This window comes from Vanrija albida (assembly GCF_041260175.1).
Source record: "Vanrija albida strain AlHP1 chromosome Unknown contig_2, whole genome shotgun sequence".
Classification (NCBI taxonomy): domain Eukaryota; kingdom Fungi; phylum Basidiomycota; class Tremellomycetes; order Trichosporonales; family Trichosporonaceae; genus Vanrija; species Vanrija albida.
The window spans coordinates 61,423-87,216 of NW_027191421.1; the positions used below are offsets into that span (position 1 = coordinate 61,423).

Consider the following 25,794-nt stretch of genomic DNA (forward strand, 5'->3'; position numbering starts at 1 on the left):
CACCAGCACTTTCCCCTCATCCGGCACCGACCGCATCGACGTCGCCCCAGTATTGTCCGTCACGGCCGCGAGGATCCGTGCATGACGCCGACTCAATGGTCAATGCGACGACTGACCCTCGGCGAAACGGAGACAATGGTGAATGCTCCGTGGCGCTTGCCGCGGTGCTCGCCGCGGTTTTCCGCTCGGACGGCCGAGACCGAGCACCTGGTTGTGTCCTCGCTTGTTGATTTCGTAAGACAGCGTCGAAGAATGGTCTGTGCACGCCGTGGGGGTTGCCGCTGTCGGATACAATGGTGAGTGCTAATCTGGCGTAAGCCGCCGGACTTGCCGGCGGATAGCGTCCACTGTCGTCGAATTCGCTCGCATCGTCGTCGATTGCAGTCTTGCTGTGACAACCTCCCCGACCCCATCGAACTCGGACCCGTGTCACTACAATGCTCAATTGCACTATGGCTTTGGAGTTGTCCTAGAAGGTTTTCACGTCACAGAAGGTGGCCACGTCGGACGACAATGTTGCGGGGAGAGGCCGACGTGGAAACGACGGCCGTGCACCCCTTCCCCTCCCCTCCTCCCTCCCCCTTTTCCTTCACACCTCGACCTCGCACTGAAACGCACCTGGTGCTATGTAACACAGTCCCAAAACACTGCCCACTGACGCCTGGGTGACAATCAACCGCCAGCGACATGCGCGCCGGTAACAACATATTCACGATGAGGAAGAGCAACGAGTGAGCCGTCCCCGTCACGTTCGCCCCGCAGACAACCAGCTCACACCCATGCTCTCATCATCACTCGCACTCAAGACGACTTACAGCATGCACATGGCTGAACAATGGCCAGCACGGGGAGTGCGGTCGCCTGCACGCGCCCAGCGGTGGGCTACAAGAGCACCAGTAGAGTCGACAACATGACGACCGCTCGCCAGCCCACCACACCAAGCGACCATGACCGCCGAGCTTGCCTGCACGGCGACCCCACGCCGCCCCACACTGGCCCAATTCGCGGCCTACTTCAAAACCCTCACCTGGCTCGACGTAGCGGCCTACCTCTCCACCCGCGTCGAGCTCGCCCGCGCCGACGCGTTCCACTTCGAGGCCCAGTACACGGCGTACACGCTGGCCAGGGGGCCCGCCAAGCGCGGCACCATCACGCCGGCCATCTTCTTCCGCCCCCTCAACTGTGACGTGTGGCGCGAGCGGCTGCCCTACCTAGCGGACGGGTGCACCGACCCGCGCGCCGACACGGAGGAGGCCCTGCGCCACATGGGCATGCGCTGGGTCTACGGCAGCTCGCAGCCCACCGTCGCCCACCTCCGCGCGGTGCGCATACTCTGTCCCCCGCTGTACGAGTACATCCAGCGCCGGGCACACGCGCTCGCATTCCACCAGGCGGCGGCTAGGCAGAAGGCGCCGATGATGGGTTGTGCGCTCATGCTCCAGCTGCTCACGCCCCCGCCGTCGCCCCCGCTCTCGGAGGGGTGTGTCAAGTTCTGCCTCGAGAGGGAGTACGAGCCGACGATCAACGAGTATCCGAGGGAGCACTACACCAAGCAGTCCGGGTCCTGGGATGTGGGCGATGTGACGCCAGCCATGGAGGGGGAGCCGAGGGACGACGAGTTGTGGGCGCTGCACATGGTGCCGTGGGATGAGGCGGGCGGCGAGTCAACATAGCCCCGTCACATCGATAACTAGAGCTCCATAATGTGTACATGTACTGCGCATTTAATACCAGCATCCTACCCCTGCCAAAATGGGCACTGCGATCAATTTTCAATGGCATTTCGAGGAACCAATAAATGAGAAATCGTAGATTGCGTTTCGCCTCCCCCCGCAGCACCTTCCATATCTCTCCACATGAAGTAATCAGGAAACTCCAGATCTATCTAGCAACTCCCCGCCCCGACACCTAGCACAGACACGAGTGGCGCGCAAGGCCCAGTCCCCCGGCCGCACGGGCATGTCTCGGCGCAGGTCTCGGCCCGCTCCCGCGCCGAGGAGAAACTAAAGTCGCCGAGCGCTCGTCCGTCCAGGGCCGGGACGACAGTATGCTTGTCTGTTTGGTCCGAATCAATGCCTGTGCGGGGAGATTGGCCGCGGCGTGATCGAGCGCGGGGGGGCTGGGGGTGTGGCGCGTGGCACCGGAACGGGGTTAGTGGGCCTTCTTTGGGCCTCGCAGCCGTCCCCGCAGCCCTCCCCGCACGTGGCAACCCCGGCGCGTTGGATGCACACCCTCGCTCCTTTTGCCTGTCCAGTGTGGCACTGTGGAGGACACTTTCACCACCTCGCCCCGTCACCACCACGCTCCTCGTCTCGCACCACGTCACACCTCTATAAATCGCCGCACGCCCCAAGACACCAGACAACGCCACAAAATGGACCTCAAACCCTCCGAGCTCGTCCTCATCGGCCTAGGCCTCGCAGCGCCCGACCGAGCAGCCCACAACGCGAGGTACGGCCTCCTTCCAGAATACTACCGCGCCTTCAAGCCCGCCTCCATGACGACAATACAAATGGTCGACTTCCTCGCCGGCCGGCTGCCGAGCCTCGCGACCTTTGCACTCGCGTAGGCCGGCGCCTCCCTCCCCGAGCTCGCGGCCTACCTCGCCAACGGGGCCCTCCCCCCCCCGGCCATAGGATGCACCTCCAGTCCGCGGTCGCGGCCTACAACGGCGCCGTGAGCGCCTCTTACGGGGGCCGCTCGCCGCGCCGCCGCCCGCCGCGTGCTTCCTCGACACGTTCGTGCGCCGCGAGCGCTTGCTCCTCTTCCTCCCCCAGCCTGGCACCGGCGGCGCCGTCCACCCCACCAGGTCGACACGCTCACCTTCGTCCTCGGGCGGAGGTGCACCCCCGCCGACTGGACCCACCTCGCGGCCGAGTGCCCCCCGCTCCTGCGCTACGTTGAGGCGCGCGCCGAGGCGCTCATGTACGCTGCGCTCACGGACAGCCTGCAGCGATCTGGCCGCACGTGGATCAATTGGACAATGGGTTTGCTCGCTGCTTCGGAGGAGGGCAAGGGCGAGCCCGTGTCGGTGGGGAACAAGCGCCGCCGTGGGGACGAGCCCCACGTCAAGCTCGAACAGCTAGAGCTCGACCCCTTCGACCTCCGCCCACTCCGCCATGCCATCGACGACGAAGCGTCAAGTGCGGACAGCGACCAGGAATCCAGTGATCTGGCATGCCCTTGATGCATGCACTCCACGCCAGCGCCACGAGCCACACGCCACGACCAGGGCCAACCCTTTGCTACCGCCGCAGTTCGGCCGAACCCTTGTCCACCCCGTCCACCCACTCCTCAAATCAGATGCATACACGGACAACGGGCGAGAGTCAATAACAACGGGAGCCAAACTACAACCGGGGGTGGCCATCACGGCCATTTTACACAGCGTGTGGGTGGGCGCGGGCGAGTGCCGCGCAGTGTGAGGGTATTCCGAGAGCCCCTGTACATTCGCGTAGCCGGGGATAATGTGGCGATGTGTGGTAGATGTGATACGATGCAAGTCGTTAAGCGTGGTGTCGACGCATGCAGTGGTGTGGTGGTGTGGATTAGCGCAGCTCAAATTTGCCGCGACGCGTCTCGGGGACGTGCTGGAGCGAGAGCTGCTGGAACGGTTCTTGGTTGAGTGAGTGGAAGTAGTACTGTGGTGTGAGCGGGGTCTGGCAGCAGCTCTACACTTACGCCGGAAAGCGTGGCCACCTTCTGCGGGGGAGCAGGCCGACTCGAGCTCTGGCGGCGGACGCCGGCGGGGCGAGTGCCCGTGGCCGAGGGCCGGCGAGGAGAGCCTTCTGCGAGAGCGTCGGTGCCGTTGGCCGACGAAGTGCGTCGCTGAGGCGGGTCGGGGCGGGGGCCAGACGACGATTGGCGGCGGGTACCCATCAGCGGCGACTTGGGAACCAGAGGCGAAGTCGGGATCGAGTCGTCTATCTCTACTGTCGGCGAGAGGTCGATCATGGCATAGTAGAAGCCTGCTGTGTGAGCACATACCCAAACCACCACTTGTCCACTTACCAGCAAAGGACGCGCCCGAGATGTCACGAACGTGGTGGTCGGGGACGAGGAACTTCTCCTTGATGCGCAGGAAGACAAAGTCACGTTCGCGCGCACGCGTCTCGCCCTTGCTCGCGTCGGGGATCGGGTCGCGGAGGAGCATCTCGGTGTCGGGGCGGACAACGGCGGCGCGCGTGGACGCAAGGCGGAACTGCTCGAAGCGGCCCCAGTGCCTCATGTCGTCGTGCATCGTCGCGCCAAAGCGCGTGCCCGTGACAAAGCCAAAGCGCGGGCCAATGATCTCGCCCTCCCAGTACGTCGTAAGCTGCGGGTGGGTCTCGGTCAGGTGCGAAATGGATAGATAGCCGCAGACGGTAGACTCGGCGAGGTGCACGTCGACGATCGTCACATCCACCTCGTACTCGCTGCGCCCCGACGACTGCGTGCCGTGGAACTTGGAGCCGGGGTAGAGACAGCCATAGGTCGACGAGCGGACGCGCAGTCGTGTGACGTCGAGCAGGGGGTTGGGGGCGCACTCCTCTTGTTCGGGCACGGCGCTGGCGGGCATTTCTTTGCTTTTCTCCTTGACAGCGCGGAATGAGGTCCAAGGCGCAGCGCTCGCAGCGGGGAGAGACTTGGAGTGGAGCGGGGGCGACGGCGACGTCGAAATCGAAAGTGACGACACCTGGCGCGTGGGTATGCCGAGGGGGGAGGTAGGAGGGAGGGGCCCGAGGTCGTCCTCGACGTCGGGTAAAGGCGAAAGCTGGGTGGTTGGCGAGGTGGTCACGGCGCCGTCGCTCGCAAGCGCTGCTGGGGCCGGTGCGAGGCTCGCGAGGTCCATGACCGAGACGGGGAGTGCGGCGCAGTCGACGGCGGGGTTGAGTGACGGGACCCAGCGGTAATTGTTGTCGGTGAGTCGGAGTCCGAGTGTTCCGAGGCTGGGCGGGCTCGCGTCCTCCTTGTGGGCCCGAACGCACCTTGCGCACACGCGCTCGATGGCGACTTCAGCCGGGCCGACAATGACGATGCCGTCCTGCCTGCCGAGGGGAAAGGCCCAGCAGTGCGAGCACTTGATGTTGGGCGGTGCGAGCACGCGCGACGACGATGAAGGGGAGGCCGACGACGTTGGTCGGACGACGCGCGAGTCGGCACCGCCGCCGCCGCCTCCGACGCCGGTGCTCGAACCGCCGCCGCTCGGGGCGGCGAGCGGGGCAGCCTCTGTAGGCATGGGGGGCGGCGGGGTCGGTGTCGCTGCTGTCGGCGACAGGTTGGGGAGTACGTGGGTGAGTTTGGGCTGGGGTGAGGGATGTGGGGCCGTGTGGGGTGGTGGTGCGAGGGCGGCGGGGCTGGCGGCGGTCTGTGGCGATGGCGCGGTATCAATGTCGCTCGGGTTGTTGTCGGGAAACGGAGCGGGCGAGTTGCCGTGTGTCTGGCTCTGCGCTCGTCTTGACTGTACAGCGAGTGTGGACGAGGACGAGTTTGACGAGGAGGACGAGGACGAGGATGTGGGGTCACGAGTCGAGGTCGGGCCAGGACTGGGACGACGACGACGAGGGCGGACGGCCAGAGGATTCCGACGACGGAAGTAAAAAAGTGACGCGGGCAGGTCGACGACTAAGGCAAGCCACCAAATCAAGACGGAACTGGATGACCACAGACGAGAACGAGGAGGGAGTGAGGGGGAGGGGGGAGGAGCAGGTAGGGAATGAGCAGGAGCAGGAGCGAGAGGCAGCAGAGAGGTCGTCGGCGTCATTGTCGCTGGCGGCCTCGCTGCTGCTGAAGGATCTCGGCACACGGTCATGGCCGCAGAGGCAAACAACGATACAAGAGCAACACCCATCTCACGACCAAGGCTCGAGTACTTCTTACAACGCCGCCGTCGCCGTCACGTAGTCTTTGCACATCTCTACGCCGTCGCTGCTGCCAAGTCGTCAATGCATCAGCAAATGCTTGTTGCAGAGTGCGGACAGTGACCGCGTCGGTGGCACTGACACCTTTCGGCCGTTCGTCATGGGGAGGGGGCGGGGGCAAAACCGCGTGAGTGTCGCGTGGGAATTATAGGGGGGACCCGATAGGCTCCCACGTGGCGGTCAGTGGCGCCGTGGCGTTCATGGAATTCAAGGCGTGGCATTCTGTAGGGAGCCTCCTCCTTGTCCCTCCCTCCTCCTCCCTTCCTCCGTCCGTCCGCGTTCACGAATACCCAGTGCATTAATAATATTTCCAACTGATCTAATATCTATAACAACGCAGAAACCATCTAGGTCCAGAGGAAGGCGTACCACTTGGGCTTGGGCACGTCCTTGCCCTCCTTGCGGAGCCTCTTGCGCTCCTCCCAGCGGAGGCCCCACGCGGTCGCGACAAAGCCCACGGCGGTCACGAGCATGGACCCGAGGTAGAACTTTGCGCCGACCTTCCAGTTGGGTGCCTGCGACGTGGGGTAGGCCCAGAGCGGGATGAATGCGACGTTGATGTACGAGATGACGGTGCCCGTGGCGAAGAGCACGGCGCGCACGTCGGGCACGTGGCCGAGGTACGTCGCGGCCCAGGCGCAGGGCAGGAGGTAGCCGGGCAGACCGGCGTAGTTGAACATGTAGCCGGCCATGTGGAGCTTCTCGTTCTTGGGGCGGATGATGAGGACGACGAGGGAGAAGACGTTGATGATGGTGTGCAGCGCGAGCGAGGGGAGGCGGACGCCGAGGTAGTCACTCAGGCCGAGGAGTAGCACAAGCGAGACGAGCGAGACCGACTGGCCCGCAACGGTGAGGTAGTTGAGCATGGCGACGCTGTACTTCTTGACGCCGGGGGCCTTGGTAAGGCTCTTGAGCCAGAGGTTGAAGAAGTTGGACGGGACAGTGTTGTAACCGTAGGCCCAGCAAAGGGCGATGGCCCAGAGCTGCCAGTACTTGAACGCTCCGAAGAAGGCCTTGACAGTGAGCGGCTTGTGGGCCTTGCGCTTGACGCGTGCGACACGGCGGCGGGCGATGGCATAGTCCTCGTCGGTGAGGTACCAGCGCGCGAGGGGGTTGGGGCGGTCGGGCATGCCGGGCTGGCACACAAAGGCGACGAGCGCGATGAAGATGGTGCACACGCCGTTGACGATGAAGGCCCAGCGCCAGCCCGAGCGGCCGTGCACGCCGTCGAGGTGGGTGCTGAGCGCGGCCTGCATGATGCCCGAGATCATGCCGCCGATCGGCTGCGCGAGGTTGAAGATGGCCAGGCGGGTCGCCACCTCGTGCGGGAGGTACCACTGGGCGATGAGCGTCGTGTTTCCGGGCCAGGCCGTGCCCTCTGCCAGGCCGATGAGGAAGCGGATGCCGAAGACGGTCTGCGAGTTCTGCACGATCGAGAGCACGCACGTGAGCACGCCCCACAGCAGCTCGCAGGCCGGGAGCCACCAGTGCGCGCCCCAGTGCGTGATGGCAATCTGCGAGGGGTACAGGACGATGATGTAGCCGATGCTGCGGGGGTCAGTGGCGCCACGCGCGGCTGCTCCGGGCTGCTCACTTGAAGTAGGTCGTGAACCAGTTGTACTCGTTGCCCTTGATGCCAATCTCCTCCTTCATGCCCGAGACGTACGCGTTGGCGATGTTGTTCTGGTCAACGATCTGGTGCTGTCAGCGGCTACCCCGGCGTGTTCCGACCCACCTTGAACACAAAGGCCACCATGGCGACGGTAACGTAGACGAGGTCGAGCTTCCACAGAAACTTGCGCTCCTTGCGGCGCTCCTCGAGCGGCAGGTCGTAAAAGTCGACGATTGGCGTGTCCTCGTCGAGCGAGTGCTTCGAGTCGGGCGTCGCCGCGCCGGTGCCAGCGACGGCGCCGCCGCCGTGCGTGACCTCGGCGTCGAGGTAGTCGGCCTCCTTTGTCTTGTCAGAGTATGGCAAGCTTGCCATGTTAACGAGTGTTTACGGGGTGGGATATCGTGCGCATGGGGGCCGCAACCCCCTATATTATATCCACTAGCGCCGTCTTCCCCACGCCAGCGTGGATCGCACGGAGCTGAGGTTGCAAAGCTGCTCGCTCGGTGCTCGCGTTGGCTCGGCAACTAACCGCGTTGGGTGGCGCGGGATTCACGCGGAGCCATAGCAGCAGAGCAGCACCAGCCCCCAGCCTCAGCCCCCAGCCCCTGCGGACGGACTGCCCAGCCCTGCCGGAGCTGTTGGCCGATAGCCTCGCCGAAGCGCCGGCCATGTCGTGCTCGGTGGGTCGGAGGGAGCGATGGCGAGGATTGCGGCGTCGTGCGCGAAAAATCGGCTGCAGCAGCCAGCACGCGACATGTCGTGATGCGCTTTTGCGCCTTGGCATCGTATTCTTGCGCGCTCGGCCCCTGGATTGCAACGGCAGTGCTCGAGCAGGCCGCGACGCGACTGGGCAGGTGCTCAACCATGTCCTGACAATGACCAGATCCTGGTTCCTGGGTCGCCACGACCAGGCTTGGAAAACAAAAAAAACCTGCCGCCTCGGCGCCTCGGCACTTCGGCACTTCGGAGGCGGACCGTCGCGCCGGCTTCATCGAGTAGATACGACGTATACGACACGCAGCCATGGAGCCGAACGCGGACGTGGACCATTCCCAGTTCACTCCAGCCCCGGCGCGGTCGGAGCTGCTTGGACTGCTTGCGTGCTTGATCTAGGCGAGGAAGTGGTCGAGCCACGCGCCGAGGCGGCGCTTAGCAGCCCGCGCTTCGCGCTCTGGCCACCGCATTCCCCGTTATCAGCGGAGGCACACGGCACACGCCTCGCTTGACTTTTCCAAGAGCATTCTCTAACAGGGGCACAGTCTGTGCCTCGCTCGTCAATCTCCAACGCGATGAGCACTGGCGGTGTCTGCGCGCACGGGGGAGCGGGTGAGGCGGATGTCGGGCGAGGTCGTCGGCGGATGTCACGTCGGCATCCGCGCGGGGAAACTAGATTTTTTGATCAGGTACAGCCACAGCTACACAAGGTGCATCCAGACACCCTCTACACCACTCCATTCCCCATCCCCGCTACTTTTCGAGCTCGGCAACGCGGTGGTCCTCGACCACGCCGGCCAGGCGGCGGTCCTCGTCCGAGTCGTCCGTGTCCTCGGCGCCAAAGTAGTCGACGCCGATGCGCCGCACGACGAGCCACGCCGGGATGATCGAGATGCCCCACAGGCCAAAGTTGAGCGAGCTCGAGCCGAGGAGGGCAAACGAGCGGATCGACGAGGTGCCGTAGGCGACAGCCTGGGACTGGGGGTGTTAGGGCGGGCGTCCCCGCTGCTGACAACACTTACTGCCGACTCGACGGCGCGGAGGAGACCGGCGGCACGCGTCTCGTCGTCGACCTTGCGCACGACTGGGCGTCAGCTCCCCCGTGGCACCACGACTCACAGTTCTTGATGAGGAAGTACAGGAACAGGTAGTGCGTCTGGAAGGTAATGTTGAGGAAGATGTACAGCGCAAACGTGCGGCCAAAGTACTTGGAGTTCCAGTCGATCGGCTCGGTGGTGGGGAAGTGCACGCTGAGGACTAGGCGTTAGCCGGAACGCCGCGCGGGGCGAGCCTCACCAGTCGACCAGATCCACCACGCGCCGCGCGTCACGATGAGGAAGATGAAGGCCCAGCGCGCGCGGTTCTTGAGCGAGATGGTGCGCGAGTCGAGGAAGCGCTGGGGTCAGCTGCAGCCCAGCAACCACACTCACGCCGAGGAGGTTGGCCGCGATGATGCGTGTCACGGCGGCGAGGAAGCTCCCGAGCGCACGCGCGCGGACCGTAAAGTGGCTCGCGATAAAGGTGAACGTGTACGACTCGGGGAAGACGGCCTGGACGACGAGCGGGACGAGGAGGAGGTAGTCGCGCGTGAAGAGCAGCTTGAGCGTCAGGCCCAGCTCGGTCAGGAGCGGCGTGTTGCGGTACAGCCTGACTGCCTTGCCGTCGGACCGCTGAACCTGGTGCGGCTTGGGGAGGAGGAAGGCGAGCTGGGCGTGAGCTATTGCCTCGCCACACCACTCACGAAGGGGCCGGCCGAGGCGAGCGACACGAAGACGAGGTACACCTTGGGGTTGACGGCGCCGGCCTTGTCGTCGGTGGCGTTGAGGCCGAGGTTTACGGCGCCGCCGAGGATCGAGCCGGCCGTGCACAGGCTGAGCCAGATGCCGAGGAACTTGCCCATGTTATAGCGCTCGGGGTAGGAGATTGCGACTGCCGCCTCGATGCCCCAGAACAGGCCGGCGCTGAGGCCGCACGTCGCCGCGCCGAAGAGCACAAACCAGCGCGTGCCGAACACGTTGTTGCAGTACAGCGCGGCGCAGTACGGCGCGAAGCCGATGCCGCCGAGGAAGAGGGCAAAGTTGACGCCGACGCGGTCCGTGATCGTGCTGCTGAGGAAGGCCGTGAGGATCATGAGGCAGAACGTGAGCGCGTTGCCGGCGTTGATGAGCCACGGGGTCTGCTGGCCGCCCGCGCCGAGCGAGTTCATCGCGCCCCACACTGAGGTCAGCTGGTGCAAGGTGTCGACACGTACAGCCTGGAGCGCAGAAGTTGCACAGGCCGAGGATGACGGCTGCGACGAACGGCGAGCGGTACCACACGCGTTTGACGGGCGCGAGCGCGCCCTCCTCCTTGGCCTCGTCCTTGTGTGTTGTCTGCGACATGTTGCCGTTGGTGGGTAGGCTCGAGGGCGACGTCACACCGCTCGCTGCTCATATACCCAGCCCCGTGCATCGTCGACGACACGAGCGTCCCGGCTCGCCGGCGTGGAAAAGAATCAGAAACACCAAAACATCAGTATGAGCGGATAGCACGTCAGCGCTAGCGCGATCTGCCAAGCGCGGCTAAGCGTGGTCGGGCAGGCTCAGGTAACAGGCACGAGGTCAGAAGAAGCTCGTCGATGTTGTGGACGTCGACGAGAATGCGAAAGCCGGCAGTGGAGGAGATTGCAAACGCAGGAGTGGAGGCCACAGGGCCGCCGGGGATGAGGGGTGCAGCGGGCAGCGAGGTCTGGACTTTGGGAAGTCGATGGAGAGGACGAGGAGGAGGCGTGGTGACACCTCGGCGGACCCACTGCCGCCGCCGCCACCTCCCCTGAAACAGGGCCGCGCACACGTGCTGCGCGCCGTCGCGCGAGATAGCGCCATATCGGCAAGTCGGGAGCAGCGGGGTGTAAGTAAGCAAGGACGTAGCGAGTAAGCAAGCACTTGGTAAGCACAGCCCGGGGGATACCCGGAGTGGGGGCGGGGCACCGGCGAGTTGCTGGTCGTCGTTGTTGATGCCGGCCCGGACGATGACTTCATATGTTCTTCTTGGTGGCATAGATAAGATTGCTACTACGGCAAGCCGCGAGTGGACGGATAGCGGCTAGCGCTGCTGCGCCGGCGAGTGGCCTAGGCCGCGAACACGACCTGCTCCTCGCCGCCGGCCATGACGTCCGCCCCGCCCCCGCCCACCACGTCCACCTCGTCAAGCAGCACCTCCTGCTGCTGGGGCGTGCGCCCGCCGCCGACCTCGTCGCCCGACACGTCCGCCCAGGAGCGGAACGGCGTCGTCTCCGCGCCGTGGGCCTCGGAGAGGGCGAGCACAAGGCCAGAGTACCGGTTCACGAGGCGCACAGCGCCCGTCTTCTTGTTGTCCTGCTCCGAGCGGTTGGCAATGACCCACCACTGCTGGTTGACGCTGCTGTCGGGCTTCCTCACGACGAGCGGGGCGCCCCACCCGCGCTGCCTCGGCGTGTCGCTCGCGAGCGAGAGCGCGTCGCCCGTCTCGGCGTTGAGGATGGCGTACGCGCCGTCCCCGGTCGGGCGGAACGTCCACCCTGTCTGGGTTTCTTTCACCGCCGCCGCAGCCGGCGCCCTCCGCCCCTGCCCCAGCTGCAGGCCGCCCGCCTTGATGCGGTACACCTTGGCGCTGTCGACTGGGCGTGCGGGCCGCTTGGCGTCGATCGCGAGCTCGACCCACTCGCCGTCCCGGCCCCCACTGCACCCGAAGGCGCAGTACGCGCGGAACCGCTTGCCGAGGTACGTCTGCGACGTCTTGCTCACGGGGTCCAGCTGCCAGCGGTAGGCCGACTGCGTCTTGTACTCGCCCGTGTCGCCGAGCAGGCGCCACTTCTGCGTCGTCAGGTCGTCGGTGCCGTAGAACTCCTGCGGCGCGGGCCCGGGCTTGTCGCTCCGCTTGGACGGGTTCGTCGGCTGGCCGACCCACAGCCCGAGGTAAGCGTTCCAGCTCACGTCCATCCACTGGAGGGGGGAGGTCGGCGGGGTCAGCCCCTTGGCGACCTGCTCGGCGGCGAAGCCCGGGGTTTTCGGGTCGTACTCCTTCTCCGGGGCCGTGTAGCCCGTGTCCTTGTCGCTCGCCACGGGAAAGATGGTGCTCTCGAGCCCGCCGATGCCCGGCTCGCCCCAGGTGCCGTTGTACCACTTCTGCCAGGTGCCCGGCGCCATCTTGCCGCTGATGGGCGCGCGCGCGTAGTGCGAGTAGTGGGCGACCCACCAGCGCAGGTCGCCCTTGTCGATGACACGGCTGCAGTAGTTGACGTAGAAGTAGCCGCTGGCAATGTCGACGACGAGCCGCTGGTCGCCCGCGCCCCACTTGTACGTGCTCTCGGGAAACGTCACGTTGTCGTCGCGCACGGTGGGGAACGGCGACGTGATGACGCCGTCGCGGATGTCCCACGTCCGCCCGCCGTCCTTGGACACGGCGTAGTCGATGCGGTCAAAGTGGAGCGAGTCGCCGAACGGGCGGCCGGTGAACTCGTTGTCTACAAGCCCGAGCGTCAGCGAGGGCGCGGCCAGTCGGCGACAGTGTGAGACGCCACCTCGGCGCCGGAGCACTCACGAACCAGCCCATACCAGTCCCCAGTGTCCGGGTCGACCCAAACCCCCATCAGATCACAGTAGTTCTTCTGCGTGTACTCCAAGAACGGGTACCCGTGCTTCTTCCGCCCCTCCGGCGGCTCGACATACGGCGCATAGCTCGCAATCTTGCCCGTCGGGCTGTTGTTACAGCGCCAAGTGACGTCGCTGTTCCTGTCGAGCGGGTTGGCCGGGTCGACGTGCTCGAAGATGTCGCGGTCAAAGGTGTAGTTCTCCATGTGCTCGCCCGACCAGAACTGCCAGACGCGCTCGTCGGTCGGGCCATACTCTGCATGGCTCGACTGGAAGTAGAACCGGCCTGTCTTGTCGATGAAGGTCTGCGCCGGCGTGTCGTCTGGGTCGGCCCAGGGCCCCGTCGAGCCCACAGTCACCGTGTAGCCTGGCTTTGCGAGCGCCGCGAGCGCCTGCGTCGCGAGGATGCTTAGGGCGATGGATGTCATTGTGTTTGCGGGTGTCGCATGCATGCCGCCGCGTGCTGCCAGCTATAAGGTCGCCCGCGAGTCGCACTAGTCGCGGCAAACGCGCCGAGTGGCCCACCGCAACGACGTCACTAGTGCCTCGCTCGGGTTTCTCCACCCCACTACTCGCTCTCGACTCGCTGCGAGCAGCGTCCCCCGCATCACATGCATGCATATCGGTCCCAGCAGGGCGGGATACCCCGGGATGCGTCGGCAGCGCTTATCGCCGTGCACAGCTAGCGACAGAACGGCCGCTCGTCCGCCAGCGCCCCGCGCTCCACCCCCGCAGCGTACATGTCCCAGGTGATACACCGCACCCGCTCCTGTACGACCTGGCCCGCCTCGCGAGCGTGCTCGGGCGTCGTCACGACGGCCGACCACGGGCTCGCGCCCTGCTTGGCCAGCAGGCCCGCGACCTCGTGCCGCACGAGGCGGAAGAGGTGGATGAGCGCCGGCGAGCGTGCCGCCCTGCCCTCCTCCTCGCCCTCGCTCTCGCTCTCCACCGCCGTAGACGACAGCCCAAGCAGCGACGCATCCACCCCGTCGAGGCCGACGAGCGTGAGCGTGCTCTGCGGCTCGCGCGTGAGGATGTACGCGGCGAACTCGGCGAGGATGGCGCGGTCCGCCGCACCCACCGAGCTGCGCGTGCCGACCGACGAGGACGAGGCCGAGCGCGTGCGCGGTGGAACGGACGGCAGCGACCGCGTCCGGGCCAGGCGCTGGCGCGGCGCCGCTGCCCCGTTGAACACGTCACTGAACACCACGACGACCTCTTTCAGCGTCCGCGTGCGCAGCAGCGGCCGCGTCGAGAGCACCGGCCGGGCCGAGCGCGCCTCGTCCACGACAGCATGGAGCACAATCTTGCTCGTGCCCATCGGCATGTGGATCGCGCTGCGCGTCGTCCGCCTGTGCCCCTCGGCCGAGGGCAGCGCGGGGTCGGGGCAGATGACGACCGTCGTGCTAGCGTCGGTCGTGGGCGTCGTCTCGGGATACCCAGCAGGACCGGGGTACAGGTGCAGCGTGGACACGGACCTGAACGCGCCGGTGTCGACATCGAGCGCCTCGCCGACGCGTGCGCCCGCGCCGCCCGTGAGCGCGAGCACGCGCGCCGACTCGAGCCGCCGCTCGCGCTCGGCGCGGGCCAGCCCGCAGTGGTGCGCGCGCCGCCGCCGTTGAGGGTCGCCCGACTGCCATGTCGGCGGCATCAGGAGCCCCATGGCCGGCGAGTAGACGGCCGCCGCGGATCCAGACCAGGTGGCTAGGGCTGGGCGTGTGAGCTTGTTTGGTTATTGGAGCTAGTGGTCCGCAGCAGGGGTAACGCCGTTGCCGGCCCCTGTCCCGCCCGTCCGACAGTCACGGCGTCGTGCGTCACGCGCCGAGAGACGGGCCGAGCGATAAATCACGCAGACAGCCTCTCATTGTCAAGCCGCCAGGAGCATCACGAATGGGTTGCTGAATGGTCGTGTGACAAGGGTGGGGCGTGGCGCAGCAGCGTGGGGCACAGCGGCACTTGCCCGCGCCGCGGGGCCCTGCCGATGGTGTCGGGGAAGAGCTGTCCACTCACAAGTCACGCCGAGGAGCTTGCGCGTCCTAGCACCCTCTTGGAGCGGTTGGACTACAAGCTTGCGGTGGAGAATCTGGTTGACCTTGTCGCGGTATGCCCTGCTCGTTGCGCGGAGGGCGAGCAGGCCGCCTGCCTCGCCGTCCTCGTCGTACATCTCGGCGGCGTACTGCACCACCGCGTCGATGATGTGCGGGAACATGTCGGCGTCAATGCCCACGCCGTGTGCCGGCCTGCGAATCGTGCTGATAGTCGCGCCCATCGTGTCTTGTCTACTCGCTGCCGGTTGGCAGCGCGTTCACGGCGTTCGACTGGGCGTGGAGGCCAGGCGAGTGGCCATATCCTGGTAAAATGGGCCTAGCAGTACAGCTGTGCACTCGTGTTGTTCGTGAGCCGCCTACAAGGCTGCTGCGAGTGGCTGTGGGTCGACGGGAAGCAGGACGAGGGCGAGGAGCGTGGTAGCCATTCCTTGAGTGTGCTGGGGCAGGGGCGGGTTTGTGCAGGTCGATGCGTAGACAGCGAGCAGAGCAGACTATCTGTGTGTCCGTGAGGGTGGCGGTAGTAGAACAGTAACAGCCGTGGTGAGAAGAAAAGTCAGAAGGTGTGGCCGCGCGCGCACTCGCGGCGTTTGTGAGGAGGTGGGCGCCAGTTTCTCATACGACTTTTTAGCGCTGTTGCCGACGGAGGGCGGGGTTTGCAGGTGACAACAGTGACGCTGCGTTCTCCATCACCGCAGCGCGCTACTCTGCGCAGCGAGCGCAACGGCGTCAACAGACAGCCCATGTGCTCATGCATGGCGCTCTGCTGCCAAGAGGGAGCGCGACTGCGTGCGGGATGGGTGGAGCAAGCCACAGGGTGGGCAGTGGCAGGGAGGGTGAGGCGGCCGGCGGCCGTCAGCGACGGTGAAACTGGGGTCCCCGGACTCTGCAACAACAACACTGCACAACGTTTGAGGCACAACTGGGGGTGCATCGTCCACACGTCGGTTGGCGCAGCCGAGGGGGCGGCTAGACGATCCTGCGCTTCTTGGTCGGCGCATTGTCGGCGGGCAGCGTGCGCTTGCTGCCGGGGGCGTCGCGTGACTCGTTCCCGTCGTCGTTGGCGCTGCCACGCTCCTCGTCGTTGCTCGCCTCCAAGCCGGCGTGCACGCGGTCCCACTCGCGCATCATGTGGGCGCAATCGCTGCCCACGACGACCCCGCGCACAGTGAGCAGATGCGCGACCATGCCGACGGCCTTGGCGCGCTGCACGGCGTAGTCGTACAGGGGCTTGCAGAGCTGCTTGACCGTCGCGTACTCGCCCCAGCCGAGCGCGCGGCCGTAGATCCACGAGAGCGCCGCGAGCTCGCGCTGCTGCTTCCGGTCCTTGAAGTAGCTGGCGTGCAGCGCGCGCGCGATGATCGGGAGGCGCTCGCGGCGCACGTCGCGGTCGATCCAGGGGAGGTAGTACGCGTCGGCCACGGGCGGCGTCGGCGCGCCCCGCTTCCACGCGCGGCTCGTGACGAGACGCTCAAACTCGCGCTCACGTGAGCCCCAGCGCCAGGCCGACGAGGAGGGGAGGTCCGGGCCGGCGAGGTGCTGCGCCAGCTGGGGGCCCGTCTCGATGCCGCTCCACGTGCGGGGGAAGATGAGGAACCCGGAGGTTTCGAGGTTAGGCGGGTGGACCGAGAAGTACTTGCTCGTGTCGAACGGGGACGAGGTCGCAGAGGAGGCGTGCGTCGCGATCATAGAAGACGAGGGAGAGGGCGTGTAGGCCACCTCGGGCTTCGGTGCCTGTGCCGGGGAGGTGGCCGTGGAGCGCTTGTCGTCTTCGGTGGCCATGGCGAGGGTGTTTGGCTGGGGAGTGGGAGGAGCAGGTGTGAGTGTGAGGCTCTGATGCGCTGAGCAGATGGAAGTAGGTGAGAGGAGGAGGCTGATGAGAGAAGCAGCATGAGGACGAGAGGGGCGCTGGGGACAATCATCTCAGCCATTCTTCCTCTTGTCGATTGTTACTCACCACAATGACTTACCAACACTAATCGCAACCTCTCCCACCTTGTCGATACGAATTGTTCAGCTCAATGCCATCTGCCCAGGCCGTGAGTGCCGCCGGAGATGCTCTCCAGGATCACTCGGTGAGTTCTCGAGTGGCTTTTCTACAACAGCCGTGGGCTCAGCCGCCTTTCCTCACACACCAGATTCACACAACATCACCCCCACCAGCGGCCACGATCAGCATCGCGCAAGATCAAGGCCGGGTACCCACTCGCACCAGCTGATAGCCGCCGCGGTGAAGACGACAAGACGCAAGGCGTGCCCTTCTCGGTCGAGACGCACCCACAACGGTGGCTTTCTCGACTGGGATCGGCTCGCGCCAATGCCACCATGGGTTCTGCTGGGTCATGCCAGTCCACAGCTTGTCGTGGTGTTCGCGGATGGGGTCCTTGCTCGACAAAGCCGAAGAAGTGGGTGCAACGAGCAAGTCGCCGTCCTAACACAACACCAAGCCACCCACCTCTCCCAACTCGCACCTGCCATGAAAGACACTCGACTGCGCGCAGCCCACCCGACGTGTTTGCCCCCCTCGTCGTAACGAGGCTCCCAACGTCGGCCCTCGGCCCAAGTATCCCCGCCGTCTCCCCGCAGCCAAGAGTCCGAGTCGCTCTGTCCCCATCGCCCTTGCACACTCGGCAACCAACCCCAGCTCGCCGGCTATGCCACGGGGTGTCTTCGAACGTGCGAGATAACACTCTCTGTCCTGCCACACTCCGTCCCGGGCCTCGGCATCCTCGCAGTCCCTACCACCTGGCTGGTGCTAGCCACTAGCTCGAGTCAACAAGTCGCGCTCGTATCGAGGACTGGTCTGACCGGATCTTCGCCGCGCAGCCGCCGCATTCCAGGCCGTGCGGCTGTCTCCTCGCCGTCGCCGGTCGTGGAAATGTTCGGCCCGTGCCGCCCTATCAGCGCTTGTGAGGTGATTGGGCAGTGACAAGCAAATGGGAATGACGTGTAAGCGAGTGCCATTAGGCGACTTCCTAATCCATCGCTTATCGCGAAAGCGTGGCATTAGCCCATGCCGATTAACGGAATCTAACGCGCTTACCGCAGGATTATGACTCGAGTCGGCCTCGCTCGTTGCCGTGGCAGCTGCAGTCAGCGCAGTCGCGGCCCGATCCCTTGCAGAAACCCCGCCTGCGCGCACCCCGTCAACGCCAAGCGACATCGCGACGACGACTCAAAAAAAGTCGAGGCTATATCTACCTCGAGTCCTCTCCCACACAACAACAACAAAACACACACATCATGTGCGGCATCTTCTGCTGCTACAACCGCCAGGGCGACCTCGCCGCCTACCGCCCCCGCGCCATCGCATGCTCCAAGAAGCAGAGGCATCGCGGCCCCGACTGGTCGGGCACCTACACGGCCAAGGACTCGGTCTTGGTGCACGAGCGTCTGGCCATTGTCGGTGTTGGTGAGTGCAGCGCGCAGCGCGCGGCGAGGCCGCAGGCCGAGCTGCGAGGGACGAGCGGAATCGAGCTTTGGAGGCATGCACGGCGACGGGCGAGCAACGGGAAGCAGGCTATCGAGCAGGCTTCGAGTCTGTCCGGTGTGATGGCTCGATCTGGTCCGCCGGGCCACCCAGCGCTTTGCCCAGCCTCGTCGCCGCTCCACTCAGTGCCTCTGCATCACGCCGAAGTGCCGCCAACTCCCCATGACCCCCGCTCACACCGCAGACTCCGGCGCCCAGCCCCTCGTCACCGAGGACGAGCAGATTGTCCTTGCCGTCAACGGTGAGATCTACAACCACATTGCCCTCCGCAAGAGCCTCAAGAACCCCGCCAAGTTCAAGACGCACTCGGACTGCGAGGTCATCATGCACCTGGTGAGTGGTGGCGGGGGAAGCGCAGGCAGGAGCGGGCGTGGGAGCGGTGCCAGCGAGCGAGGGGGCGGAATCGCGCTGTGCGGAGTTCTGGCACTGGTGGGCAGCTCGGGGCCATTCAGTCGGGCCTACTGCCACCAGTTCAGGCGTCTCACCGCCGCCCAAAGCCTCTTTGGCCGTCCTTTGGCCTCTGGAGAATGCCTTCGCACCGCTGCTATCACGCGAGCCACGCCGCCTTTTGCCGGTGGCTGTCACCAAGGCACCAGAGTGTTCTGTGGCACTGGGCGCAGTAGTTGTTTGATGTCCGCTCGGGATCCCCGTTGGCCGCGCGCGCGACATCGCTGACTCCCCCCAGTACAAGGAGCACGGCACCGGCGTCTGCAACCTCCTCGACGGCTTCTTCTCGTTTGTCCTCGTCGACCAGTCGACGACCCCCTCGCGCCTGATCGCCGCGCGCGACCCCATCGGCGTCACGACGCTCTACTGGGGCTGGAACACGGCCGCTCCCGAGACGCTCTACTTTGCCTCGGAGCTCAAGTGCATCCAGGACGACTGCGACGTCGTCAAGACCTTCCCCCCGGGCCACTTCTACGACTCGAACACGGGCAAGGTCGAGCGCTACTTCAACCCCTCGTGGTGGAACACGGACGTCGAGCCCATCCCCCACAACCCCGTCGACTACACGCTCATCCGCACGACGCTCGAGGACGCCGTGCGCAAGCGCTTGATGTCCGAGGTTCCCTACGGTGTCCTCCTTTCCGGCGGTCTCGACTCGTCGCTCATCGCCGCCATCGCCGCGCGCGAGACGGACAAGCTCGCGGCCGAGCAGGAGCGCCTGAGGAAGGAGCACCGCGAGGCGCGTGCCCGCGGCGAGGCTGTCGGCGAGGAGGCGCCCCTCGCCTCGTGGCCCCAGCTGCACTCGTTTGCCATTGGCCTCGAGGGCGCGCCCGACCTGATCGCCGCGCGCAAGGCAGCCGACTCGCTCGGCACCATCCACCACGAGTACCACTTTACGGTGCAGGAGGGCCTCGACGCCATCCCCGAGGTCATCTACCACCTCGAGACGTTTGACGTGACGACGGTGCGCGCCTCGACGCCCATGTACCTCCTCTCGCGCAAGATCAAGGCCATGGGTGTCAAGATGGTGCTCTCTGGCGAGGGATCCGACGAGATTTTCGGCGGCTACCTCTACTTCCACGCCGCGCCCAACGCCGAGGACTTCCACCGCGAGCTCATCAAGCGCGTAAAGAACCTCAACACGGCCGACTGCCTGCGCGCCAACAAGTCGACCATGGCCTGGGGCCTCGAGGCGCGCGTGCCCTTCCTCGACAAGAAGTTCCTCGACGTCTGCATGAACATTGACGCAAAGTACAAGATGTTCTCCAAGGGCTCGAGCCAGCAGGTCGACGAGGACGGCAGGCCCAAGATGGAGAAGTACATTATCCGCAAGGCATTCGACATTGCCCCCGACGGAAAGCCCTACCTCCCCGACTCGATCCTCTGGCGCCAGAAGGAGCAGTTCTCGGACGGCGTCGGCTACTCGTGGATCGACGGCATGAAGGAGTACTCTGCCGCCAACATTTCCGACGAGCAGTTTGCCAAGCGCGCCGAGCGCTTCCCCTACCAGACCCCAGACACGAAGGAGGCCTACTGGATCCGCGAGATTTTCGACCAGCAGTTCCCATCCCAGGCTGCTGCCGAGACGGCCGTCCGCTGGGTCCCCAAGCAGGAGTGGGGTGTGTCGTCCGACCCCTCGGGCCGCGCCGTCGCCATCCACACGGCCGCGTACGAGGGCGGCGCCAACGGCCAGTAGGCGGGTAGGCTGTCACTGTCATCTGGGTAGCTGTTTTATGCATTTTGTCACTGAGCCGCCGCCGCCGAGCGGAGCGAGGCGGGTGTGTACGCCGGCGATCGGTCGGCGACGACACTTCACTAACCTCCCACGCCCATCGCCCCGATGCTATCAACATATGCATGTTATCGTGTGGTTGTACAACGTCAAGTGCTGTTTTGGGCCGCCCCCCGCTCCGCGCCAAACCTCTCCTTCAGCCCCTGCTCCACGTCCTTCCAGAACATGGCACCGCCGCGGTCGCCTCCCTTGCGCGCGCGGATTCCGTTGACAACGTCGTACAGCTCGCGCGCCGGCTTGCCGTACTGCGCAGAGTACTTCAAAATCCTCTCCTTGTACATGTCGCGCATGTCGCCCACGACCTTGGCGCCGGCGCGCACCTTTGCCGCCTGTGATTCCGTCTGCACCGGCGTCCGGCGCCGCTTGACCGGCGCGTCGGAGTCTTGCGTCTCGCGCACCACCTCGAGCAATCGCTTGGAGCTCGTTGTCGCCGCCGGCGCAGCGTTGACCGCCGTCGACGTCCGCACGTCAATGTCCAAGTCAAACGTGACCGGGATGCGCACTCTCCCGCTGCTGTCGGCTGGCATCGACTGCCGCCCGGCGGGGCGCCGGCTGTGGCCGGGCGACACGGTGACGTGGATGCTCGGTGACGCCGGGAGCCTGCTCGCCGGCGAGAGCACAGGCTCGGTCAGGCGCATGCGTTTGGATCTTGGCGGTGTCGACAGCCCGTCGCGCTTGGCCTCCGCCTTGGGCTTGGTCTCGGCAACAGCTTTGCTGGCCGGCGCCTCGGCCTTGCGCTTGGCGTACTCGGCATTGACGGCGGCCTGGACCGAGTCTTGGCTTTCATCCTCTTGCGACGTGCCGTGTGGTGAGGACGTCGGTGGTGGCGACGAGCGGCGCTGCTGCCCTGGCGGCACGGGCTGTGGCGATCTCGGAGCTGTGGTCGACGACGACTCTGGCTGCGTTGGGGCTGGCGGCTGTGTTGAGGCCGCTGTGGTTGGAGCTGGCGGCTGTGCTGAAGACGGCTTGTCCGCCTGTGTCTCGTCGTCGTCATCGCGGCCAAGGATGGCGCTGGCCATGGTCTCGTCAAAGTCGTGCCTCTCCGGGGCTGGGGCAGGCGGAGGGGGCGGGGCCAGTGTCGACGATTCCCCTGCGCCAGTGGAAGGGCGTGGTGCGGCGGCTTGCGCTGCTGCTTTTGTCTTCTCGACGGCCACTGTCTCTGTTTCGTCATCGCGCGCGAGGGACGCAAAGAACGCCGCGCCGTCGCTGCTCTTCTCTTTCTCACGCCGCTGGGCAGACGCCTCGCTGCTGGGCTTGGTGCTGCTGGGCTTGGTGGCCGGGCGCTTGGTAGGTTGCGCCGTGCTGGCGGTATTGACGGGCGACCTGTCCACGCCCTTGCCCTTGTCCTTCTTGGCGACTGCGCTCTTGTCCTTCGTGGCGACGACGGGAGCCTCGTCCTCGCTGTTCTCGGTGTCCGAGACTGGCGGTGCTGCGGCTTTCGCTTTTGGTGCGGCGTCGGCCACCGACTTGCGGGCGGCAGCCAGTGCTACTGGCGCCGACTTGGCCGCCGCGGGGCTGCTGCCGCTAGCGACGACCACCGCCGAGCTGCTCGCCACCACGGCCACCTTGGGCGCCGCAGCCGCCTCGCGTGCCGTGCGCCCGATCGCCGGCCCGCGCGGCACCTCCTTCCCCTTGGTGCCCTTGCTCTGGGCCGGCACGTCGTCCTCGTCGTCCACCAGCGCCGCCCTTGCCTTGGTCGACTCGGGCCGCTCGGCGCGGTGCAGCCTATCGTCGTCGTCCTCGAGCCGCGCGTCGATGCGCTTGCGGATAAACCGGTCGATGCGCTTCTTGAACGGCTGCTCGTTCTTCTTGTAGCGCTCACGCCACGACTGGGACGAGTGGCGCGCCGCCAGCGGGAACTCGCGCGCCTCGCCCACAAGCGTCTCGTACGTTTTGCGGCTCATGTACCCGCCGCCGGGGTGGAAAGCCGCCAGCCAGCGGCACAGGAAGTCGTCCTCCTGCGGGGTGTACTCGTTCCTCGGCCTGCCGCGTCAGCCCTCCCTTGCCAGCCCAACTCACTTTCCAGCAGGCCGCCCCGGCCCGCGCTTGTGCTGCGCCACGTCGTCCTCTGCAAAGCTATCTTCCCGCTGCCTGCGCCTCTGCTCCTCCCTCCGCCTCTCCTCCTCGCGCTCGCGCTCCCTCCGCGCCTCCTCCTCATCCGCGTCCACCTCGTGCGCCGTCGCCCAGTGGACCGCGCGCCCCGCGACACAGCTCTCGACCCAGGACCGCTCCCCGAGCCGCTGCCAGTCCCTCCCGTGCTTCTTCTTCGCCGTGTCGACCTTGCGAAAGAACTCGGTCTTGCGGTCAAGAATAACCAGCTCGGCAGTAGAAAACGACGGGAGGATGAGCGCGCCCCCGCGCGCGAGCTGCTCCTCGACGGCGGCGCGCGCGCCGTTCGCGTCCTCGCGCGCCGAGCGCTGCACGTTGAGGCTGACGTACGCGAGCAGCGGGGCGTTGGCGCTCGCGCGCTCCGGGTTGACGAAGAGCGGCGCCTCGAGCGCGCCGGCGTCGACCCGCGCGCCCTCGTACTTGCAGTGCGCGAGCCAGTGGTAGCCCGCGTGCCCGGCGACCGCGTCGTAGTGCGGCGAGAGGGGGTTGCCGAGCGTGATGGTCGCCTCGGCTGCGTCCTGCGTCACGCGCGCGCCGAGTTGCTTTCGTCAGCCGTGTTGAGAGGAGGCGCTCACCTGCGCCGTGATGGACAGCCGCTCGATCGCGCCGTCGTCGAGCGACTCGGTGTCGAAGAATACGACGTCGTCGGCGAGGACGTCCATGGTGTGGGTGACGTTGGGGGTGCTGTCGTCGTTGTCGTCGATGTTGCAGTGACAATGGGTGACTGGATCGCGACTATTACCCACTGACGCCCGTCTTCCTCCACACAAACAAACGGCACGTGGCGAGCGTGTTTGATCCCCCGCCTTATCCACGTGGCCGCATTACGTACATGGCGGGATCAAACACCCGCGTCCGCCCGACAAAAGTGGCACGACGACTGCGGAAATGGAAAAATGGAATGATCGATGGCTTATGACATCAGGGAGACGACGTCTTGCTCTCGCCGCGTGGGGTGGGCAGCGCGCGATTGGATTGGGTTTGAGTAAGCTGGGTCGGCGGGTGGGCAGCGCTTGAGCAGGCACACGGCACGGCAACCAAGTCTTTGTGTGCTGTGCCGCAATGTAATGTTCAGGAACTGGCCGTATGCACTTGCAGATGCGGCGTACGCAAGCATCCAGTGCTGCGCGCAGCGTTGTCACATCGCGGGTTTGCGTTCCAAAGCGTAGGTGTTCCTGCTGCTCGCTTTGCGTTGCGACGTTGCCTGAGGATGCAATGTGCGGCGGCAGTGGTAGGTGGCTGGTCGTCCTGGCTCTGGCGCTGGCTCTCTCGGCGATAAGCTTGATCTCGGGCACGAGTTCCCACGCGGGGATCGATGATCGATGCCTGCTGCAACGACGTCACGATGGAAGCGGGGTAGATTTGTTTGCAGCGGCAACAGCGGGACACATATCAGCACACCAGAGTGACTCGCAACTCGCCCTCGCACCTCGCAACTCGCTGCGCTCGCTGCTCGTTGCTCGGTGCTTTCTCCGAACATCTCTGCATGTCACGCGTTATGAAGAGTATAGCAAAAGAGAGGTAGCGATTAATGTTCATCTGCCTGTTGTAGATAACGGCCTGAAGGGAAGGAGGGTGTGGGCGGGGCGGGGCGGAGACGAGGCGAGCTGCGCAGCTATGCAGCTCTGAGCGGCACCACCACCAGCCCCGAAGCTACTGTTTCGACCGTTTAAAGGAAGTAGGCGGCGGCGACACCGGCGGCGACGTAGGGGAGAGCGACGACGACCGAGCGGGCAGCCGACGAGCCCTTGGAGGCCGAGGGCGAGGCGGCGGAACCCGAGGCTGAAGCGCCCGACGAGGCGGCAGGCTTGGCCGAGCCCGAGGCGGAGCCCGAAGCGGCCGAGGCGCCCGACGAGGCGGCGGGGGCAGCCGACGAGGCGGGGGGAGCAGCCGACGAGGCGGGGGGAGCAGCCGACGAGGCGGGGGGAGCAGCCGACGAGGCGGGGGGAGCAGCCGAGGAGCCAGCCGAGGTGCCGGCAGGGGCACCCGACGAAGCGGCGGGGGCACCCGAGGAAGCGCCGCCGCCCGAGAGGCACGAGGTCGACGAGCCCTTGAGGACGGTGATGGGCGAGGTGTACGACGTGGCACCGGTGGCGTCGACAATCTTGAGGGTGATGGCCGTGTTGGCGGGGAGGTTGACGGTCCACGAGTACTGCTGCTCGTTGACGCCCTCGGCGATGGAGGCGAGGTTGGGGGCCGAGATCTGGGCGGCGGGGATGGCCGAGCTGGGGATGGGTGTGAGCGGGGGGTCGTGGATGTGAGGGGGATGGGGGGGAGCGGCGCTGTCGGCAGCTTTGGCGGGCGGTGCGGGGGCGGGGGGAGGTGGGAGCCACACTGCCGCCGATGACACCACGCTTGCCCGCATCACTGATCGGCAGACGCCCGCCGCTGCGCGCGGCCGGCACGAGGCAGACAAACTCACAGGATGAAGGGGGCCTTACCGCCCGACCAGGTGAGGAGGGTGGGCTCTGCGGTGTGTCAGCAGGCTGGAGGGTGGACCGGGCGGGCCCTCGGCGTGCGCTCGGTGCGCTTGTGCAACCACTCACGGCACTCGGTAACGGCAGGCTGGGGGGGGGGTCAGCGTCGTCCTCGCCATCGGTGGATGCGGGCTTCACAGCGTCGTCGTCGTCGTCTTCGTCGCCGGCGCCTGCAGCCACCCCGCAGCCATACTCACGGGCGTGTTGAGCGAGAAGTTGACCTGGGCGACGGCAGAGGCCGCGAGCACGGCAAGGGCAAGGACCTTGGTGAGCATTGTGGTGATGAAGGGACGTCTAGAGTTGATCTCGTGGAATGGATGTAGTGAGAGGAGATGAGGGGGGAAGAAATGGGGATGGGTGTGGTGGGTTGGTGGTAGTGGGTGGGCCGGGGGGAAGGGGGAGGGGATGGGCCAAGGGGGGGGGCGTCCATCCGCACTGACTGGCAAAGGCGGCGGCGGCGGCGGCGGCTCTGGCTCTGGCGTTTGCCGTTTGGCCTCCCTCGTGCCGCATGCTCTCTTTCGCTATCCGTACCATCCTGCGTCGTCCCTCGGCCGTCATGCTCGATTTGCAGCAGGCAGCAGCAGCAGCACAATCCGTG

The 25,794-nt window shown here is 65.8% G+C and overlaps 11 protein-coding genes across 11 annotated transcripts; 3 read left to right on the top strand and 8 right to left on the bottom strand.

Annotated features, from left to right (window-relative positions):
• Positions 1-947: 947 nt before the first annotated feature.
• Q8F55_001653 (uncharacterized protein) lies at positions 948-1,673 on the top strand (the record flags this gene model as incomplete). Its single annotated transcript, XM_069350269.1, has 1 exon — positions 948-1,673. One exon carries the CDS (start codon positions 948-950, stop codon positions 1,671-1,673), a length of 726 nt encoding a protein of 241 aa, XP_069210655.1.
• Positions 1,674-2,374: 701 nt separating this feature from the next.
• Q8F55_001654 (uncharacterized protein) lies at positions 2,375-3,187 on the top strand (the record flags this gene model as incomplete). The annotated part of the gene is made up of 2 exons (XM_069350270.1): positions 2,375-2,565; positions 2,842-3,187. 2 exons carry the CDS (start codon positions 2,375-2,377, stop codon positions 3,185-3,187), a joined length of 537 nt encoding a protein of 178 aa, XP_069210656.1.
• A 361-nt stretch (positions 3,188-3,548) lies between these two features.
• Positions 3,549-5,218, bottom strand: Q8F55_001655 (uncharacterized protein; the record flags this gene model as incomplete). Its single annotated transcript, XM_069350271.1, has 3 exons — positions 3,549-3,641; positions 3,682-3,968; positions 4,012-5,218. 3 exons carry the CDS (start codon positions 5,216-5,218, stop codon positions 3,549-3,551), a joined length of 1,587 nt encoding a protein of 528 aa, XP_069210657.1.
• Positions 5,219-6,247: 1,029 nt separating this feature from the next.
• Positions 6,248-7,884, bottom strand: Q8F55_001656 (uncharacterized protein; the record flags this gene model as incomplete). Its single annotated transcript, XM_069350272.1, has 3 exons — positions 6,248-7,448; positions 7,495-7,595; positions 7,636-7,884. The coding sequence occupies 3 exons, from the start codon at positions 7,882-7,884 to the stop codon at positions 6,248-6,250; spliced, it is 1,551 nt and encodes a 516-aa protein (XP_069210658.1).
• A 1,095-nt stretch (positions 7,885-8,979) lies between these two features.
• On the bottom strand, positions 8,980-10,607 carry Q8F55_001657 (uncharacterized protein; the record flags this gene model as incomplete). Its single annotated transcript, XM_069350273.1, has 7 exons — positions 8,980-9,204; positions 9,249-9,310; positions 9,346-9,483; positions 9,523-9,622; positions 9,657-9,932; positions 9,968-10,443; positions 10,478-10,607. 7 exons carry the CDS (start codon positions 10,605-10,607, stop codon positions 8,980-8,982), a joined length of 1,407 nt encoding a protein of 468 aa, XP_069210659.1.
• A 729-nt stretch (positions 10,608-11,336) lies between these two features.
• On the bottom strand, positions 11,337-13,264 carry Q8F55_001658 (uncharacterized protein; the record flags this gene model as incomplete). The annotated part of the gene is made up of 2 exons (XM_069350274.1): positions 11,337-12,709; positions 12,787-13,264. 2 exons carry the CDS (start codon positions 13,262-13,264, stop codon positions 11,337-11,339), a joined length of 1,851 nt encoding a protein of 616 aa, XP_069210660.1.
• A 254-nt stretch (positions 13,265-13,518) lies between these two features.
• Q8F55_001659 (uncharacterized protein) lies at positions 13,519-15,105 on the bottom strand (the record flags this gene model as incomplete). Its single annotated transcript, XM_069350275.1, has 2 exons — positions 13,519-14,546; positions 14,847-15,105. The coding sequence occupies 2 exons, from the start codon at positions 15,103-15,105 to the stop codon at positions 13,519-13,521; spliced, it is 1,287 nt and encodes a 428-aa protein (XP_069210661.1).
• A 745-nt stretch (positions 15,106-15,850) lies between these two features.
• On the bottom strand, positions 15,851-16,663 carry Q8F55_001660 (uncharacterized protein; the record flags this gene model as incomplete). Its single annotated transcript, XM_069350276.1, has 1 exon — positions 15,851-16,663. The coding sequence occupies one exon, from the start codon at positions 16,661-16,663 to the stop codon at positions 15,851-15,853; it is 813 nt and encodes a 270-aa protein (XP_069210662.1).
• A 1,461-nt stretch (positions 16,664-18,124) lies between these two features.
• Positions 18,125-20,514, top strand: ASN1 (asparagine synthetase; the record flags this gene model as incomplete). Its single annotated transcript, XM_069350277.1, has 3 exons — positions 18,125-18,293; positions 18,556-18,704; positions 19,057-20,514. 3 exons carry the CDS (start codon positions 18,125-18,127, stop codon positions 20,512-20,514), a joined length of 1,776 nt encoding a protein of 591 aa, XP_069210663.1.
• Positions 20,515-20,699: 185 nt separating this feature from the next.
• Q8F55_001662 (uncharacterized protein) lies at positions 20,700-23,381 on the bottom strand (the record flags this gene model as incomplete). Its single annotated transcript, XM_069350278.1, has 3 exons — positions 20,700-22,593; positions 22,630-23,261; positions 23,295-23,381. 3 exons carry the CDS (start codon positions 23,379-23,381, stop codon positions 20,700-20,702), a joined length of 2,613 nt encoding a protein of 870 aa, XP_069210664.1.
• Positions 23,382-24,388: 1,007 nt separating this feature from the next.
• Positions 24,389-25,471, bottom strand: Q8F55_001663 (uncharacterized protein; the record flags this gene model as incomplete). The annotated part of the gene is made up of 4 exons (XM_069350279.1): positions 24,389-24,944; positions 25,142-25,187; positions 25,266-25,284; positions 25,394-25,471. 4 exons carry the CDS (start codon positions 25,469-25,471, stop codon positions 24,389-24,391), a joined length of 699 nt encoding a protein of 232 aa, XP_069210665.1.
• Between the last annotated feature and the right edge of the window lie 323 nt (positions 25,472-25,794).